This window comes from Panicum virgatum, chromosome 6K (assembly GCF_016808335.1).
Source record: "Panicum virgatum strain AP13 chromosome 6K, P.virgatum_v5, whole genome shotgun sequence".
Taxonomy (NCBI): Eukaryota; Viridiplantae; Streptophyta; class Magnoliopsida; order Poales; family Poaceae; genus Panicum; species Panicum virgatum.
This window is the reverse complement of record NC_053141.1, coordinates 44740988-44760778: the sequence shown is the minus strand read 5'-3', so window position 1 is coordinate 44760778 and position 19791 is coordinate 44740988. Positions and strand designations below refer to the sequence as shown.

General features: G+C 46.1%; 1 protein-coding gene and 2 pseudogenes across 1 annotated transcript; 2 read left to right on the top strand and 1 right to left on the bottom strand.

The window, feature by feature from the left end:
• The first annotated feature begins 2986 nt into the window (after nucleotides 1-2986).
• On the top strand, nucleotides 2987-6032 carry LOC120712929 (annotated as a pseudogene).
• A 4832-nt stretch (nucleotides 6033-10864) lies between these two features.
• On the bottom strand, nucleotides 10865-12883 carry LOC120712928 (60S ribosomal protein L32-1-like). Its single transcript, XM_039998862.1, has 3 exons — nucleotides 12694-12883; nucleotides 11287-11468; nucleotides 10865-11204 (listed from the first exon to the last, which is right to left on the bottom strand). Exons 1-3 carry the CDS (start codon nucleotides 12781-12783, stop codon nucleotides 11075-11077), a joined length of 402 nt encoding a protein of 133 aa, XP_039854796.1. The 5' UTR covers nucleotides 12784-12883; the 3' UTR covers nucleotides 10865-11074.
• Nucleotides 12884-13030: 147 nt separating this feature from the next.
• Nucleotides 13031-16318, top strand: LOC120712927 (annotated as a pseudogene).
• The last annotated feature ends 3473 nt before the right edge of the window (nucleotides 16319-19791 follow it).

Here is a 19791-nt window from a genome sequence, read left to right as displayed (position 1 = left end):
TTACCAGAGAGCGTGCCACGAGTTACCCCACATCTAGAGACACGAATAACCAACACGTCATTCGCCTAAAATAATATCAAATCCGGTAGTCCCGGTATGTGCTCCAACATATGCCCAGAATCAGCATATACACATACCGTTTACAATCGAGTACCTCGCCAATGAACCACAAAGAGCAGTTTTACACTACCAGAGTTCAAAACTTAATATTACAAGTTTAACATAGGAATGTTCAAACTAATCTCCATTACAAGCCTTGGGCTCACAGAAGCCATATTATACAGAAACATAAAGATTATTATATTTACATGCTCTCACGGAGCTCGACTACGATAAAGACATACTAAGTTAATGATGCCTTGCTCAAGGACATCATCACAACCACAACGACCTACTCCTTCCCCGCATCTGGATCGGCGGGGTAGAAGTGGCCGAACACCACTTCCGGCTCACCTGCAACTAGGTTTAGAAGCAACCTGAGTACAAAGGTACTCGCAAGACTTACGCGATTAAATAAACAAGGATCATGCAAAGGCTCAAGTAAAAGCATTAAGGTTAAGTCATTATTGCATAAGTCTGAGCTGTCTAGACTATCACCTAGCAAACTTAATTAATCTTGCCCAACCCCTAGAATATTTTAGTTGATTAAGAGAGTAACATAATAAACATAAGGTCATTACTATGACATGAATCCAAAGCCAACAACTCCGAAATTCTCTATGAAGAATTCGACGAACCAAGAGCTTGCTCATATCCGAGAGTGCGGAAATTTGAATTGATTAATACCTTGCAAGGGTGTATTACTTTACCCACACGACGCGAGGACCATGCGACTCACCCAACCGATCACGTCGGGCAAGGGGGTACTCACGTCAACCGTTCCCAACTAGGCTCAACCGTTGAGGGTACGCCCAGCTTGCGCGTGGAGACTTAGTTCCACCGGGGACATCTCTAAATTTTCCTACACATTGTTCCACCCGGGGACACACTAAGCCTCCCTGCATAGCCCTTGGCCACGTATCTGGGACCGGCCCCAATGATCAAGTCAAAGAAGATAATTGGCTCATCCGTACCATTATTTTGGATATGTGGTAGCACGGAAAGGTGCTCAAGGCCGATGACATCCACTCGGTCCTTAATCGATCCAATCGGAGTATGCCCATGTGACTTCATTCTCTAGGCCCTACCATTCCGCTCGAATCTCGGTACTACCACTTCACTAACAACCAAACCAAACCAGTGCGATCAAGGGTAGCCGATAAATGTGACACTCCAGCTGTTCTTTCTAGTAAGCAAGATGAGTATTCGAAGCAGAGCTAAGCATCTAGTCAGGTTAAGTAATTAACTAACTAACTAGTGACAAGGACATGGATAAACCAATCAAGGAAGGACAATGCATTAAAGTGGGTACAAGAATGCAATACATACATAATTTATATACCCAACATTACCCAATGAGATAACTAAACTAATCAAATTAAATAGGTGCAAAGAGTTATGCTTAGATGCTTGCCTTGATTAGCTTCGGGCTCGACCGCGAACTGGACTCCAGGCTCGGGCTCGACGGACTCGGTGGGCTCCCCGGGTTCATTCTCCGACGATTCGGTCACTATAATGCATGAGTGCGATGCATGCATTAGTGCGATGCTAAGCTTATGCATAAAATAAAATGCATGAGATGTTATGCGCGAAAAGATATATATGAAATAGCATTTTGGATATGCAACCCTGACAAAACCGGAGGTTCCGGCCTGATAAAACCGGAAGTTCCGGTTGTAAAACCGGATGTTCCGGTTTGACAAAACCGGAGGTTCCGGTTTCTAAAACTGGCAGTTCCGGGTTCAGCCGGATTTTGCCAAGGCGTGCGCGGCGGGCGTGGACGCGGCCACGGCGCGTGTGGCGCGGCGCGCGCACGTCGCGCACGGCGACGGTGGCGCGAGGCGGCGCGACGAGGCAGGGCTGGAGAGGGGCAGGGAGCGTGCGCACGGCGTGTCCCAGGCGGCGGCGAGTCTCACCGGCGGCAGCACGAGCGGAGAGGAGCAACGGCAGGGCGGCGGGACGACGAACGGCGGCGTCGGGCGGAGGCGCTTGCCGGCGGGCCTGCACGGCCAGAGAGAGGGCCGGATGAGGAGGGGAACGGGTCGAGGAGAGGGAAGAGATGCTCCCCAAGCGAGGAATCGAGCCGCGGCTCACCGGAGAAGGCGAATCGCGGCCGGCAGCGAAGCTCCAGGCGGCGGCAATGGAGGGCTAGGGTTTGGGGGAGAAGAAGGAGGTCGCGGAGGATAAGACCGGGGCTGGGTCGTGGAGGATAAGGACGAGAGCAGAGTTAAAACCGGAAGTTCCGTTTTTTTTTACCCGGACCTTCCGGAATTTATTCGGGATGTTACACGCACAGCTGGATTAGGGATGAAAACGGTCGGGAACGGTCGGTAAAACCCCTCAACCGTTCCCGCAACTGTATTTTTTTGGTCGGGAACGGGAAAATCGGACGGGAAAACGAAATCGGTATTACGGGATATCAGGAACGGAATCAATCAGTCGGGAGCATGCCGATTACAATCGGGAATCGATAACTCAAAACGGGAAAATACATACAACCACTTCAAACATTTAACTCAATAAAATAATTACAACTATACATAAATAACATGGAAACAAGACTCGTATAACTAAGAAACACAGGTAAAGTGAATCACGAATTCACAATTCACGTTGGAACACATACAGATAACAATTCACGTTTCCAACACAGGTAACACAGCCGACTATGACAAATACGGGAATTCCCGCGGGAATTTTCCCGGCTGAAAACGGGAACCGTGAAAACGGTCGGGAAAACACCCCAACCGTTCCCGTTCCTGCCCGTTTTTCCGTTTTGTTTTCTCATTTTCCTATTTTTTCGCGGAAACGGTTTACGGTCGGTTTAAACGGTAAGCAGAGCCGGTCGGGATGGGATTTTCCCGTCACATTTTCAACCCTAAGCTGGATGATGCTTCCCGAGTGCCACGGCCTTCACCCCGGCCACCCCGCCGTGCACGGGTACATCCGCTTCCTCAACCCCGACACGGGGACCATGATCCGCGCCCAGATCCCGCTCTTCAGCGACCACTGTGCCATCGATTCGTTCGACGGCCTCATCCTCCTGCTGCGGGAGGAGGACAGCACTGTCCGCCTCCTCCACCCTTTCACCGGCGACGTCGCCGAGCTCCCACCACTAGCGAACCTGCTCCCGCTGCTCGCCCCGCTGTTTTATAACTGCCCCGTGCCACAGAGGATCAGAAGGCTTGCAGGGATCGTCTCTGCTTCTGCTTCCTTCAGCTCCGAAGCCATCACCGTGACACCGTCATGCTTGCACTTCATGAGGTACAAGCCTTTGCTACCACCCTGGATCAGCAATGGACTCTGTCAAGCTGGGAGTACCAGATAGGATCTCGTCCACCTGTGTCATCCCAACGGCAAACTGTGAGGAGGGGTGGGGTGGACTCAGGTTTTGTGCTACACCCGCCAAAGTGGATTGCCACAGTTCCTGAAGGAAACCTCATTACACCTACCTATATGGTAGAGTGTGACTCAGAGATCCTACTGCTTGGCCACAAAGATTTCTACATGTCGCAAATTGTAGTTTACAAGCTCTCTGATCTTGTCCTCCAAAGATGTGTCCCGACAAAAAGTATTGGAGGCAATACCTTGTTTATCTCAGGAAGGAGCTTGAGTGTTGCCTCTAAAGCACTGTCTACCCCTATGGGCGACAATGTCATCTGCTTTGAACCAGCAGAACACAGTCTTGTGCAGTACCACCTCATTAGTGGCACCTGGTCGCCGGCAACCGATAACTGCAACATTTATGGTCCTGCACAGGGTCCTTGTAGCCTCATCAGCGTTATCTACAGTTGTTGCGTTCGTAATCGATGGTATTTACCCTTTTTTCCCTACACTGTTTCCTGTAATTTCAGTTTCCTTTGGGCTAGCTAATCAATTTTGCATTATGGGCTTGCAGGAATAGTGGGCTAGTATTCGGAAGGAATATAGAAGGCTGGTTCGGTGATGTTTGAAGAGCAAGAGGTTAGTCCTACTCTCCTACTCCATCATCCCTTGTTTTCACTTTTCAGGACCAACACATAGCGAGCTAGGTTGGGCTTGTTAATCCTGCAAACAACTGTCACCTATTGTTCTACTAACTCAATCCTTCAGAGTACAATGCCCTCCATCACTCCCAACCAACAAAATGTGCCCAGATCTGCAGAGAGTCCAGGATTTCCATTATGTTAGTTCCTGTGTCATTTAGAATCGCTGGTTTCCTACACTAATCCAGTTTTCACACTTTTTTATTCACACCCAATCCATCAAAGATTGATATACTTCTATAATTCAGTGCCTTTTCTTTCTTGATGCAGTTAAACTATCTTATTTTCATCTGTTATTAGTTGTGTTTGTTTGAGAAAAAAGTTGTCATTGTACATGTAACATTGTTTGATCATACTTAGGGTCTTGTTTGGTAACCAGTGATTGGGATCCAAGTCCATAAGTTTTAGTTCAGATTAGAGTAAGTCTTACCCTCCCCCCGCGCGTCTCAAAACCCGTGTAGCTGATATTTGGTGGCAAGTGTTATCCAATATGCAATGCACTCTTGTAAAACTCTAGCTTTTGTTTTCCAAATCCTACTGAAAATCATGTACGGCAACTCAATCCCCACCCCCTGCGGGTCAGCCGGTGACCATAAGAAAACAATGTGGACATGTTAATTTTTGGCTTTATGTGCTTTCTGGTTAGCAGGGATATAAATTTGATATATTTCCCTCATTACCTACTGGTATAATATCTTCTTGTTTCATTGCCTGTGATAATGTGTGCAAAGTCCTGCTAGTCTGGACAATGGACATGATTCTTCCAGCACAACATGAATTCGACTTGGGCACCCATGTATTCCACACTTGGGGCGCAGATCCACTCGCACATACCATGCCTTGAACCCTGTGTCCTGTCTGTCCCTAACTCCCTATGCTATGCATGCAGTATGGCAATGGCCCTTCTCCTGAAGCTCTCTTTGCCTTGCACAAATCCTACTTCCTAACACGAATACTGTCACTATTGCACATTAACAGTCATTTGTTGTACTTGGAATTTGAAGTTTAATCCAATACCATTTAGCTTTTTTTTTTCCTGGTCTATGATGCCTTCCTTTTATCGGTGTTGTGCTGCTGTTTTTTTCCTTTCTTTTCTTTTGTTTTCTATTGGATCTATTCATATGACATTCGCTTACTTTGTTGTCAAGTTATTTAATCTTCACATGGGAAGATAAATCTTTTATTATGAGGATTGACAAGATAATTCAGAATGTCATATGATGTGAGGGGAAAAATACTGTTTCTTCGAAGATCCACTAACACCAGACTGGCACCCTGTGCACAGCATGTACCTGTAGGCGACAGGATGAGCAAGACACTATGCCTGATTCCATCCCTATTGGCACACTAATTGCTCAATGTTCACATGGTGCTTTGTAGAAGTTGTACATGATAGATGTTCTTTTTCCAGAAATAATAAATAAGTTAAATGATGATGATGCTAGTGTGTCTTCTGGGTGAAAATTATTGCAGATTTAGAAGTGCCAAATTCTTTGTGTACATAGTATGTGTCAATGCGTGCTTTATGTCTGATTATATTTTGTATGATAATCCATCTGACACTTCCAATACACAATAATCTCTGTTGCAGGCATAGGGTAAAGAAGAAGGAAAGGGAAACACCAGAAGAAACCAATGAGTTGTTGCTTACTTGGACCATTGTGGAAATCGAAAGAGTCAAGCATGACTGGCTGGCAAGATGCAGAATCCGTCAATAGACATCCGAGAAGCCATGTCAAATTTGTAAATCCTACCAAATAGGATGAATCCATGTGGAATGTGAAACAAACAGACTCATTCCAGATCTTTATGATGTGTTGTTTGCTTTCTCTAACTACTTTGGGGATAAGCAAAACTAACTTTTGGGAAACCCAATATTTTTGGTTTTATAAAAAAGATTACTTGTCATTTTTCACAAAACGGGTTTACATCATGTTGGTTCCCATTGGCCTCCGCCAGGTGCTCGCTGTGAACCAAGATGCGGCTCTGGTATGGGGTGACCGTGGCCTGCACAATTGCTCTGGCCAGATTTTTTTAAAATCTCACCAAAAAAGATGAAAACATGATACTGCACATGCAGGGATTTAGATCATGAGTGTTAATTTGGGTCTAAATAGAACTATAGCTGTGATGATATTGCATTGTAGCTCAGAAATTCATTGCACGAATTGAGCAAATAACAAATGCATGGTAGTAGCTCAAAAAAACATGAACAAGGCAGACATATGTAACATAATTACACAAACCGTTGAGATCATCTTAACCAAGGGTAGTTTTATGGAGAAAGGGGCTTTGGTCCGGTCACTCTGTTCGGCTAGCTGTGGCTGGTGCTGATTTGTTGTGAGAGAAAAGCACTGCTGGCTGGCTGGTAGCTGGTGGCGGGTGCTGGTTTGGTGTGGAGAAAAACACTGTTGACTGATTGAAGCAAACAGAGAGTGAAGGTCAACTGTAGTATGCAGAGATCCCAAACTCAAAATCGGGCTCTGTGGATGTATTCTTGAACAAGGTCGGATATGAACTCTACACTGAATGGGAGATTTTTTTTTCTTTTTCTTTTGGAAAGTTAAGAATGGGAGAAAATAGCAGAACAAAGAATGGCTGGAAGAAGTTCATAAGAAGCCCAACATGAACAACAGAAGATTAATGGGTCAACAAAGACAGATATATAGTAAGATACATATCCAATCCCACCAAATTTTACAGTTCAATAGAGAGTTATGAGGCTAATCATCATGCAGTTTATATACTGTGCAAGTCCAGTGCATATAGCCCTGATTTTCCATCCATCCACATCTGAAGAAGAAAACAATGGATTGGACGCTGGATCAAGACAGAAGTTAGTGGTGATTGGTGGGGGTGGGGCCCAAATGCCCAACAACCTGTTAGCATATATGCATACATGGTTGTTTCACGCATGCAAATGGAAGTCAGCATTAGCACATTCATTCGATGATGGGTGGTATAGATAGTAAACATTACACTAGAAATGGCTGCTCATTGATTTTCTGTGCATTGATCCATAATGTATATGGGTTTTATTTCCTTTTTGGCAGAATTTCGTTCCATGGCACGTAACCTGAAATTGTGTGCTACAACTCAAGGAGCTAGAGACACATCGAGGTGGGTCCGGGCCCCACGCGGCAGAGGCGAAAGATGTTTTGCTTGCACCTTTGAGCACTAATGATCTTATATTCTTATGTATTCCTATATTTATATGATGATGATGTTTTTTTCCTTTTTTAAGATAATAGAAGTGATTCATACTTAATTTATTTTTCTCATGTGAGTGATCCTCTTCTCTTTCACCAATCTGCCGCTCAATTTATTTTTAGATCTACATAATTTCCCTATTTATCTTTTTTTTACAGATAAACTACTAATGAGTTCCCTATGTAAGCCACTTAAACCTTTTCTTTTGCAAGGGCACTTGAACTGAATATACATGCACAGGCAGACAAAAGAAGCTAGGAGAGATTATTATATATTATTCCACCCGTCTATTTAGTATCTGTCTATATAATTTTTTCAGACAAAGGAAACAAATATCACACCACTCGCAAAGAAAAAAACAAAAAAAATTGTCACACTATACCTGTACATCTCTATAAATTTTGAGACGAAGCAGTTGAGCGGGATCTCGGAGAACCTCAGAGCGCGCTGTAACCAACACCTATGACCTGTGTTGTGGACTTGTGGTGCAAATTTGGAGTCAGCATCATCTGGTGGATTGGAGGGGCTACAAGTTTTAGGCTGCATGTACAGCACGAGAATTGAGATCCTTTCAAACTGCAGGGTTTTGTGGGGGGCTTTAATTTGGTCCACTAAGAGTGAAGAAGGTTAGTTGTAGAGATCCTCTGAAACAAAGGCCTGGCTTTTTGAAGGTGTTCTGGCGCAAGGTTAGATATGGACTCTACAATTGATGAGTGGTGGGAGGAAAAAACTAAAGCAGAACGAGAACAGAGACAACTGCAGAAGATTAACGCTAACGGGGTGAATAATGAAGACAGGAACTAAGAGATACATGTCCAATTGCTGCCGAGAAGGCAGACTTGCTGAATACTTACATGCAACCCGTTAGAAAAATATCCATAAATTGTACGCCAAGCACCAAATTTCAGAATTTAACTCAGAGACATGAGGCTAATATCATCAAGCAGTGGGAATCCTGTGATTTCCTATCGGTTCGGATCTGAAGGAAAGAAAACGATGGATGGAGTGATGGATCAAGAACAGAAGTTAGTGAAATCTGGTGTTTGGTGTGGGCAGGGGAGGACAACCTGTTAACAAATACAGACATGGTTGCTTCATGCAAGCAAATGCAATTCGAGTTTAGCATGTGCGCCACATCCGCTCATTGGTCGAGTTTAGCTTGGGCTCGTCAGGCATGTTAGTTTTGTTTCCCTTTTAGCGGAGCATCATTCCATTACGCTAAAGCATGTACCCAAAACTGTGTCACAACGGACGATGCCATGAAGATAAGGAGGAGATATATAGGTTTCTTTTTTCTTTTGAAAAAAAAAACAGAGAAAGCAAGGAGATACAAACATGTAAACATACAGAAAAACACGCATTATTGCTGGGGGGGGTGGATCACTGGATCTGCTGAGGAGGCTTGCACTGGTGCAGCTAGCAACCTGGCCTTCTACTGGTAGCTACCCAGCTGCCACTCTCTCTATATATACTGGGTATAAGCTCGCTCGAGCAGACCACCAGCAGCGCATTACCTAGCAGACGACTGACAGACACTAAACCAAGTGAGTGACGATGTCCCTGGTGGGCCTGATGGCCATTCTGGCGGCCGTGCTTCTCGCGTCCTCCGTCATCGCCGGCGGCGATGTGTAAGTCACCAGGATCTTTCTGCACGCTGGTCACTAAAATGCTCTGAGATATCTATTGCCTCTGCATTTTTCATTTTTCTTTTCTGAGCGGAAGAACGGCCATCAAATTTCAGTTAGTTTATAAACAATGACACGCCTTACGGAGTAGTACTAACTTCTCTGCGCTTGCCTCCCGCAGGCCAATCCTCTTCCAGGACACCTTGGACGTGGATGGCGCTGGAGGCGTGGACTACGACTCCTTCTGGCCGTGTTGCACCATCCCCGTCGCCGGTGATGTTAAGTACCACCCATTCCGTTCTGCATCATCCTTTCGTCAGCGTTCTCTAATATGTCCTACTAAGAATGTTGATCTCGTCCACTGTGATCAATGCAGATTTAATAAGCATGGGGCACATGCCCCCCTCTCGTCCGGCTGATGCCGCCCGCGCCGCAAATACTTTGGCCCCATTTGGTTTTGTAGCACGTTAGTGAATAGTGACACTTTGACCGATTATTACGGTGTCAAACAAAGTCAGTTTACAAAACCAACTCCAGAACCCCCGCGCTAGTGACCCTGAAGAATCTAATGAGACCTTTGACGCGCGATTAGAGGATGGTACTGTAGCATCACTGTAGCAAATCATCGATTAATTATCGTCATTAGATTCGTCGCGAAAAGTTACACTCATCCCTAAAAATTTTTTGCAAATAGACTTCATTCAGTCCTTCATGCGGGAAAGATTCTCTTCTAGCATCCAAACAAGGCCTTTATCAATATGCTTGAGCTAAAAACAATAAGAAACACAATCACTCCAAAGTAAAAAGATATAAAAAACAATATATCACAAGAATACCCTTACTCTAGAGAATAAACTAGTGGTGAAATGGGCTGAGATCTCTTGCACGCTTCTAGCTTGAGACCACTACGGTCGAACCGAGCAAACTTGGAGCAAGAATAAGGAGGCAAAGAAATCAGGCGCAACCCTTTCTGTTAATTAGGGATAGAAATTTAGGGGTAGGGAATGTTTCCCCCTATGTTTCCATTGATTCCGTTAATTAGGGTTAGGAACCGAGCAAACTTGGAGCAAGAACAAGGAGGCAAGGGAATCAAGACCACTACGGCCGAACCGAGCCAAACCGAGGCAAGGAAATTAGACGAAGCCCTTTCCGTTAATTAGGGGTAGAAAATTAGGGGTAGGAAACCCTTTCCGTTAATTAGGGGTAGGAAATGTTTCTGTTAATTAAGGGTAGGAACCACGAACCAAGAGATCCATTGATTCCGTTAATTAGAATTAGGAACCGAGCAAACTTGGAGCAAGAACAAGGACTACGGCCGAACCGAGGCAAGGAAATTAGACGAAGCCCTTTCCGTTAATTAGGGGTAGAAAATTAGGGGTAGGAAATGTTTCCCCCTTTCTGTTAATTAGGGGTAGGAAATGTTTCCGTTAATTAGGGGTAGGAACCACGAAACAAGAGCGGGGTAGGCAATGTTTCCGTTAATTAGGGGTAGGAACCACGAAACAAGAACAAGGAGGCAAGGGAATCAGGCGCAACCCTTTCCGTTAATTAGGGGTAGAAAATTAGGGGTAAATGTTTCCATTGATTAGGGTTAGGAAATGTTTGGTAGAAAATATTTCCATTGATTTGTGCTGATGAATAAAATAAAAGATTCCGAAAGTACGATTAATTCAAATTATGCTTGTGTGCACAATGCATTTTTTTAGAATCACAATTCATTATAATTGGGACCAAGGGAGTTGCATGATTGCATCTCCTGCATCCTATAGCTAAGGCAATGCTCGATAACAGAATCTGCTTAAATTAAAACTCATCAAGGCTTCACAGATATCTCTACCACAACCACAATAGTATAGTCTGCGCTAGCTACCAGAGAACGAAAATTAACGACCGATTCACCAGAAATTAACGACTTGAGAGCACAGGTTTCCCATACCGTGCTTGACAACAAAACATGACAGGTTCAAATACTTCAGACCATTCAAAACTGTATGTCATATGATGAGCTCACTGAATTACAGGGCGTCCATACACCAGTGTAACATTAAAATTATGCATTCAAACAGAGATGCTTCCTACAAACAAATTAACCAGAGCAGCAATCATCATAGCATACTACTCGTCCTCCTGGCTGCGAAGCCTGGCAAGCTTGTTTGTGACCACAATGTCAAGCTGTGCAGCCCGCTCCACAATCTCCTTGCGCTTACGGGTTGAGACGTTGTGGGCAATTTCAGCACAGTATGTCCTGTTCACAAGAAATGAAGATTCAAGAATTGGAATGAAACATGAGCACTGTTGGAAACACATTAAAGTGGAAAACACATTACCTGTTGTGCATCATAAGCAACTCCAGATCAGAGACATTGTGGACTACAAACTTCTTGAACTTGTTCGGCAGGTAGTGCCTGGTCTTCTTGTCAGAACCATAACCAATGTTGGGCATCAAGGTGCATCCCTTGAACTTCCTCCTAACACGGGAGTCAATACCCTTTGGCCTGCGCCAGCTTGGCTACAATGTCGACAAGCAAAAACCAGTTATTTAAGCATGAATCAGCGTAACAGGGGAAAAAATTAGATGACATTGAAATACAATGCTAAAAGTAAGCAGGCTTGCTTTCTGTTTAAACCTGTGACAAACTGTGCAATGCAAAGGACGCTGGTGTTGGGGGGGAAAACTAGTTTGGACAAAACAGGGAACTAGGCAGGTATATTGAACAATAACAGTTAAATGGAATATTCAATCATGGAAACAAAGATAGTAATCATATATTGCAGTAATAAATGGAAGTGTCAGCAAGAATTAACCAACCACACAGAAAACTGGATTGAATCCCTGGAAAGTTACATTTTTACAATGAATGTGGAATCTAGTGCCACAAAGTTTATAGTAACAAAAATGCAACCACAACAAAGTTACTTCTGATAGAAAAACAACTTGTTTGTTGTTTCCCTGAAAGGATCAGCCATATTGATGTTATCACTAGAAAACAAGGCTTTCTTAAGTGAGCATTGGGTTAAAATGTCGGGAGAAGTCTAGGCAAGCATTCATGCTTTGAATGAAGCCCACGCCTTTTAATCCAACCCAATTCATGAAACCATGAATCAATTGATGTAGAAGAGGTTGCAAGAGCCACATTGCTATACTTATGCAAGGGCTAGGGCCCTCTTCCTTTATCCCGATGTTCACTTAAGAAACATGTTTTCTAACTCAGACCTTTTACTAAGCCATCACATCCTTTCTTTCAGAAACAACAATGACAGAAAAACATGGTTAACTCAATAGAATTTTGCAGCTAAATTTTAACACCTTTTAAAGTGAAAAGTGTGGACTGTGGTAAGTGAACTTGAGTACTTGACTACACATGCAGTGTTCGGTTCTCTTTATATCCCTTAATGTATACATACATGGGTACATAGCTAGAACTGCTACAGTATAATCAAAAGAGCATTGTCATAGCAATAATATAGGAGTGAACCACTAGGATCATTGCTTTCGACCAGTGCCTGCATCATGATAGAAAATTGAGAAGATAACCATAACGTTTGCCCTCATAAGGATCACACAGTTCCTACATTTCATACCCTAAAACTACTCATCGAAGCAAAAGCCGGACTAAGGTACTTGAGCGGCACAAGACAATAGCAATGAAGAATTCAAGATTCGTAGATACGGTCTGCAACGAAGGCTACGGGGTTTCATTTCAACATTGACAAAAAAAAAATGCGAGTGTTACCTTGAGGCACTTGTAGCGGTCGAGATGGGGTCTCTTGAACTGCTTGACCCGCTTCTTCACAATCTTCTGCGTCAGCAAGGGCACTGCCATCTCGGAAAATCGCAAACCCTAAGCCTACAACAAAGCCGATGAGAGGAACAAGAACGGCGCGACGGCGGCCGGGACAGCAATCTGAAGCCCCCTTTATACCCTCCCGAAACCCTAGACCGTGGGTTCTTATGGGCCACGCGGATGTAGCTTTAGGCCCATAGAAAAGGCAGGCCGCCTCGTCGCTCCTATTTTGGCCCATCTAAATGGAATGCAGTTAGGCGCAGTCCAACCGAAATGCCTCCCCGCATCATTCCCCTTCGCACTGGTGCCGCAGAGGCGAGCCATGTCGGCGTCCGCCGCCGCCGCCGTCGTGAGCCGGCTCGGGATCAGATTCCGCCGGCTCTCCACGCTCCCGGAGTTCCCGCCGGCCGCGGCGCACCCGACCTCGAAGGACGCCTACTTCGCGGCGGTGCACCACCTCTCCACCATCGTGCGGCGCGACTTCTACCTGGAGCGCACGCTGAACCGCCTCCGCCTCCCGTCCCCGTTCCCTCCCGACCTCGCGCTCCGCGTCATCCGCGCCGCCGCCCCCGCCGCGCCGCTCCACGCCGCTCCACGCCTCGCGCTTCCTTGCCTGGCTCCGAGCCAAACCGTCCTTCGCCGCCTCCGCCGAGCACTTCGACGCGCTGCTCCTCCCGCTCGCGCGCGCTCGACTCTTCCCCCACCTATGGTCCCTCGCCTCCGACATGCGCGGCCTCGGCATCCCCCTCTCGCCGACCACCTTCTCCGCCGTCATCTCCTCGTACGGCCACTCCCGCCTCCCCGACCAGGCCGTCGAGGTGTTCAACCGCCTCCCTCGATTTGGCTGCCCCCAGACCACCGAGGTCTACAACGCCCTCCTCGACGCGCTCTGCGCCAACGGCAACTTCGCCGGCGCCTACAAGCTGCTCCGTAGGATGGCGCGCAAGGGCGTGGCGCCTGACCGCGTCACGTTCAGCACCCTCGTCGACTCCTGGTGCGCGGCGGGGAAGCTCCAGGAGGCGCAGGCGTTCCTCGACGACATGGCGAGCCGCGGGTTCCGCCCACCAGTGCGCGGCCGTGACCTCCTCGTCGACGGGCTCGTCCGTGCTGGCCGCCTGGAGGAGGCCAAGGCGTTCGCCCTCCGCATGACCAAGGAGGGCGTCCTCCCCGATGTTGCAACATTCAACTCCCTTGCTGAGGCGCTTTGCAATGCTGGAGATGTGGACTTCGCCGTGGCTCTTCTTGCTGATGCTTCCAGTCGAGGGCTGTGTCCAGACATCTCAACGTACAAGGTGATGCTGCCAGCTGTGGCCAAGGTTGGCCGAATTGAGGAGGCATTCCGGTTGTTCTATGCGGCTGTCGAGGATGGTCATCGGCCATTCCCAAGCCTTTATGCAGCGATCGTTAAGGCGCTTTGTAAGGCAGGGCGCTTCGCAGATGCTTTTGCCTTCTTTGGTGATATGAAGATGAAAGGGCACCCACCAAATCGGCCTGTGTATGTTATGCTTGTCAAAATGTGTGTGAGGGGTGGTCGGTTCGTGGAGGCTGCAAATTATCTCGTTGAGATGAGTGAGGCTGGGTTCACACCCAGGGCACCGACCTTTAATGTTGTAGTTGATGGGCTTCGGCATTGTGGGAAGCACGATCTTGCCCGGAGATTGGAGCAGCTTGAGATGTCCCTGAAGGGAAATTAGATGGATCATGGGTGCGGAACTAGATGCAGTTCTCTCTTCCAGTTGGGGCCTTACAGTTGTGTGCTTTTGCTGCTAGATTTTCAGGTATAAACGGTACTTATATTTCTCCATATAAATTTATATCTTTCCCTAAGCTAGCAATCTACTGTTTTATTATGTTTAATGATGCTTTATAACTTTTCAAGGGTCCACGATAAGCTTTATGGATTGGTTTCTTTTTAATTATAAAGGGAACACCTGATCAACGGTATAAATAGTGTTTAGTTTAAAGTTGTGCGCTGGAACTTATCAGGATTAACAGATGTATATACAGTAAGTTCGATCAGTGATTGTGCTAAGTGGATTTATGTATTGTTGATAATCCCTGTTGATGCTCAATAATGTGGAATGAATGCTAATAATATATGATCAAATACCAACTTTAAAAGGCAAGTTGCCTTTCTTGTGTAATTTAATAGATCAATGTTTCTGTTTAAATCCCTGATGCATTTTTACCTATAAGCTATTCTGATGCTCGAGTGCTCGACAATAGGTCTCGAATAAAGTAAGATGTTTTGTCATCTACAATTTTGTTTCTCCTGGAAATCTTCAAGACCAATGATGATACCATTTCCAATATTGGAATCATATTATACACTAAAATAAGAGAAGACGAACTGAAAATGAGTTGACAATTCTTAATTCTTTCTTAGTAGCAGTTAGATGTTTAGGTGGATTAGATTTAAATCGACTTTTTTTTACTACCAAGACTTCAAAGCAAATCATTTATCTAAATTAGGTACCAGCTAAGTTCCTTCAGAGGTTTTGAAGGGCAAACTTGTCTATATTAAAATACAATGTACAGTCTGTACCTATGGCATATCTAGGTTTCTTTCGATAGTATCAGTTTTGTTATATCTAAAAGATAAAAAAATGGTAATTAATTATGACTTATTTTATCCTATGGTAAACATTCCCAAAGTGAGAGCAGAAACTAGCACCTGAAACTTGGAAGTATTCAGGAAAAAATACTATAAAAAGTTATGGTTGATGATATTTGTTCATATTAATTTAGTTTTTTAATATAGACTACACTATACTAGTACTAGAAAAATGGTGTAACATTTGTATTCCTCTACTGAGTTGTAATAAGGTTTGTAGTAATATATCTACAAATGAAGGTTTATCAATACGTTTATCTTATGAGTCTTGTGTCACAGCACTACACTTTTCATTGGAACTGAACATGTTTAGGTTGTGCTGCTTGTGATTTCGCAAAGCTCCCACTTGTTACTTCTATGATTGTTTACCTTGTTGGCAGTGTTTCAGATTGGCCTCGGCGAGGAACTCAAACTCAGACACTCAGTTATCATTTTTTTTTCTATCTACTTGGCAGTGTTTCAGTCTTTCAATTTGGTCTAGGTGAGGATTTAAGGCTCAAATTACCTGCATTTGGTGGAAAATCGAACTGCAAGTCTTCAACAGCATTGCATGTCCTGATTGCCGTTGGTGGGTGTATTCGCGGCAATGGTAGGTTTTTGCGGACAAACATTGACATGACAATTGTGATATTAAAGCATTGTGATCAAGCTTTGCAGCTAATATCAGAAATGAAAGTCAAGATAGACCTGGGGAGCTCAACGGTTACATAAAACCAGTGCTCTGCTACAGAGTGGACATGGAAGATTGAGCCCATACACAATATCAAAAAAAAAAAACATGGGGACCAATGCGAGCTAGGGATCGGACAGTAGTGCTGAAGCCTTACACATTATCTGTTATTTTTGTTCTTGTTATCATTATGTTGGTAGATTATCCAATGTGTTTTTCTTGTGAATTAAAACATATCTGAAGGTCATTCATATTACCAACATCAAGTTTCAGAGTTTTTGCAGCGGAAAGTTCTACGTCGCCCTCATTCCATACATAGTACAAAATAGAAGGCTAACACTATATGCCGATAGTGCCCTTCTCATAGCCACCGGCCATCTACTTCTCACCCGCACCTCTGTCCGCGGGGTAGAAGTACCCAAAGACGGCCTCCGACTGCGGATCACCTGCAACAATTTTAATGATAGCACCATGAGTACAAAAGGTACTCGCAGGGCTTATTCAATATGGGTATATACTATCCTGACTTCAAGGAGAATGCATTTGGTTAGTAGCAAGGATAGGGTATGGTATTTATCTTTTGTATAAAAGCATCTAACTTTGATCAAGTTATAATATCTATGATCTCTAAAGCATGCATCAAACAATTACATAAGTAAAGTGTTCATAAATCATAAGCTCAATCTTTCATGAACTTCCTCGGTAACTCTACATTAAAGTCAAAGTACAAGAGCGTGCTCAATGTCCGAGAGCACGGCTATTGCAATAGATCAAAAATCCTGCAGGGGTGTACAACTTTTCCCACACGAGAACAAGACCAACGACCATACCCACGGCCAAGGATAAGTGTTGATTCATGCCTCAACCTTTCACACAAACACAACCAGTGTCAGTGTCCTGACCCGGGGGTCCGGATCCCAACTAGTAAATGCTGCGTGTTTCCTCGTCCCAAATGTTGATGCAAGAGGCAACACAGTAACGCACGGGTTTATCCTGGTTCCGGCCACGGGGCCGTACGTCCAGCAAAGGGGTGTGCGAGGGCACTGTATTATCTTGCACCCGGAGTGTTTGTAGTAGGGGGTACAAGCGAGGCGAGAGAGGGAGGGAAGCTCCCAAGTCCCTGCTAGAAGAGGGGTTGAGCGTGGCGAATAGCGATGTTGGAGCTAGAAGCGTGTGTGTGTGCTTTGAGTGCGGTGTAATGCCTAGAGAGCCGACCGACCCCTTTAAGGGATGCCCGTCTCCTCCTTTTATAGACACAAGGAGGGACGGGTACATGCACAGGGGGTCGCGGAGGTTGTCGTTTCTCCCCGAGTTGCGGGGATACAATAATCGAGTACTGTGGGAAGTACACTGTGAGGTATGGCATCGGGTGTGGCGGTCGTCCTGGATGTCGTCCGTGGTCTTGCGGAGATCGCGCCAGCGTCCTGCCAACCCCAGCAGGCGGCGTGGTCGTCGCTGTAGGATGTTCAGTCCTCCCGATGTGGCGTTCCATGGGTCCTGCGGGGCACGCGGCGGTCCCGGACCCCTCGAGGGGGGAGTCCGGGTCTCCGGCTGCGTGTGCTGTGCGTCCCTCTTGGAGGGGCACGTGGCGTCGCCGGACCCCTTCCCAAGCAGGAGGGGGGTCCGGGGCCATGCGTGTGATGAGGTGGAGTCCGGACGGTCAGAGTTGGCAGAATAGTGCGGGGAGCAATGCCGAGCACGCTGCGTCCCGCGTCGTAGGTCCCACAGTGCTGCCACAGCGTCCGGAATGGTGGAGCAGTGACCGGAGTTGGCGGATGGGACTCGGGTCACAGCCACTGTGGGGAATGGCGGCCTGACGCCGTCTGTCCTGAGCACTGGGGAGGAGTGGTTGGCATTCAATGCCTCCGTACGGCGGGCAGTTGAGCGGTGGGGCCGCTTGTCCCTTACGCCGAGGGGTGGCCTCGAGCGAGGCAGAGATGAGTTACCTGCTCGAGGGAGGTTCGCTGCCCTCGAGCGAGGCGGAGATGATTTGCCCGCTCGAGGGTAGATTCGCTACCCTCGAGCGAGGCGGAGATGCAGGGCGCAGTCGAGGGTCCCGATGGGAGCCCTCGAGCGAGGCGGAGATCGTCCCGCGGGCCCGAGAGGGGTGCGAATGGGCCGCATGTTGGGCTTCTTTGAGTCCTTTCCTTTCTTCCATATTGGAAGGAGGTCGTGGGCTTCCGTGGGCCCAGTTGCCTTAACACGTATTTGCGTTTTTCAGAGTAATTTTAGTACCCCGATTAGGGTGTCCCTAATTGTGGTACCCAACAACCGGCTATGACGAACGGTCGAGAAGGACAAGTGCACCGGACCCGCCGATCACACTCCATCACAACTCGCACCGAATCCGATCAAGGCAAGGTGTGACTCATGCTAATTGGCTTACCGTCCCATTATAAAGTATGTGGTTTGTACGGAAAGGTGCTCAAGTATCAAAGCGATTACGCATCGGTCCTTAATCAACTCAAGCCAGACTAACCATGTGAGCTCCATCCCAACATGGCCCTATCATACTTGCCCAAGTCCAAATCATCTTTCATATTTGCTCAACTTTTATCCATTCTTGACTAATCATGTAAATTAATCAAACATCCTATAGCTCGCGAGTGGTGGTGACCTTGCCACCTCTCGTCTTGTACCGTAGCTAAGCATGGCTAAGCATATAGTTCGTGACACCTATTCAAGCATACTCATCTAAGGATGATATCCTAATCAAGGTTGATAATGCATCAAATAGGTTCTACGCAATCAATGATATATATATAGTAACTCATGCGCAAACAAGACACATATACTTAATTGATCCAAAATAGGGTGTAAGAAATGCTTAGGGGTCTGCCTTGAGTCTCGACGGGAGTAGAGTCTCCAACGATCTCCGGTTCAAGCTTCTCTTGCTCCGGCGTCACGGTCTCTACACGAGTGCAATGATGCATGATAAATAAATATGACATGAATGATTGACATGGTATGCAAATGGTATGAGAAGGTATGATTTAATTTTGCAAAACTATGATAAAAGTGGCTAGACATGTAGTACATATGTGGATTAATCATAGCTAAGTGTAAGGGTAAAGAACAACTAAATGCGGACCGTCCGGCTTGGGAGAAGCGGACCGTCCGGCTCTAAACGGCGGACCATTTGGCGGACCATCCGCCGGTCAGGTGCGGACCGTGTTGGGTGAAAACATGCTCTCTGACTAAATCGCGGACCGTCCGCCTCTCAATTTGTGAAAGGCTAAGAATCATGCAGAGTCTCTGTGGTTTTTTGTCAGGAGCTGGCGGACCGTCCGGCCTTGTCGGGCGGACCGTCCGCGACACGGCCGAGGCTCACCGGCGAGTTCGCCGCCGGTGATTCCGGCCACGGTTCGAGGTGGGGTTTGTTCCTAGATGTTCCTGAGAGTTTAGGGAGTTCATTTTGGCAACTAAACTTCACATGCATTAGGGTTTCGAAGCTCTAGGTCAACAATGGTGATTGTGCTCTAAGTGAGATCCAACAAATAAGGAGCTTGAATATTAATAATTCAATATATTTTTGAATTCATGCTAATTATGTTTTATAAATCACGTATGTGTCGCACGTGCATCTATGCTAGTACAAATAACATACCGTATATTTAAAAATAACTTGTACACGGCCAAAAATGGAGGACTGAGATCCTCTGCAGTCTCGGAGGCTGTGACTTTGCCACTGACACGTGGGTCTAATAGCGCCGACCTCCCCGCTCTAGCATCATACCGTGAAGTTCGGAACGGAATGCCCGTT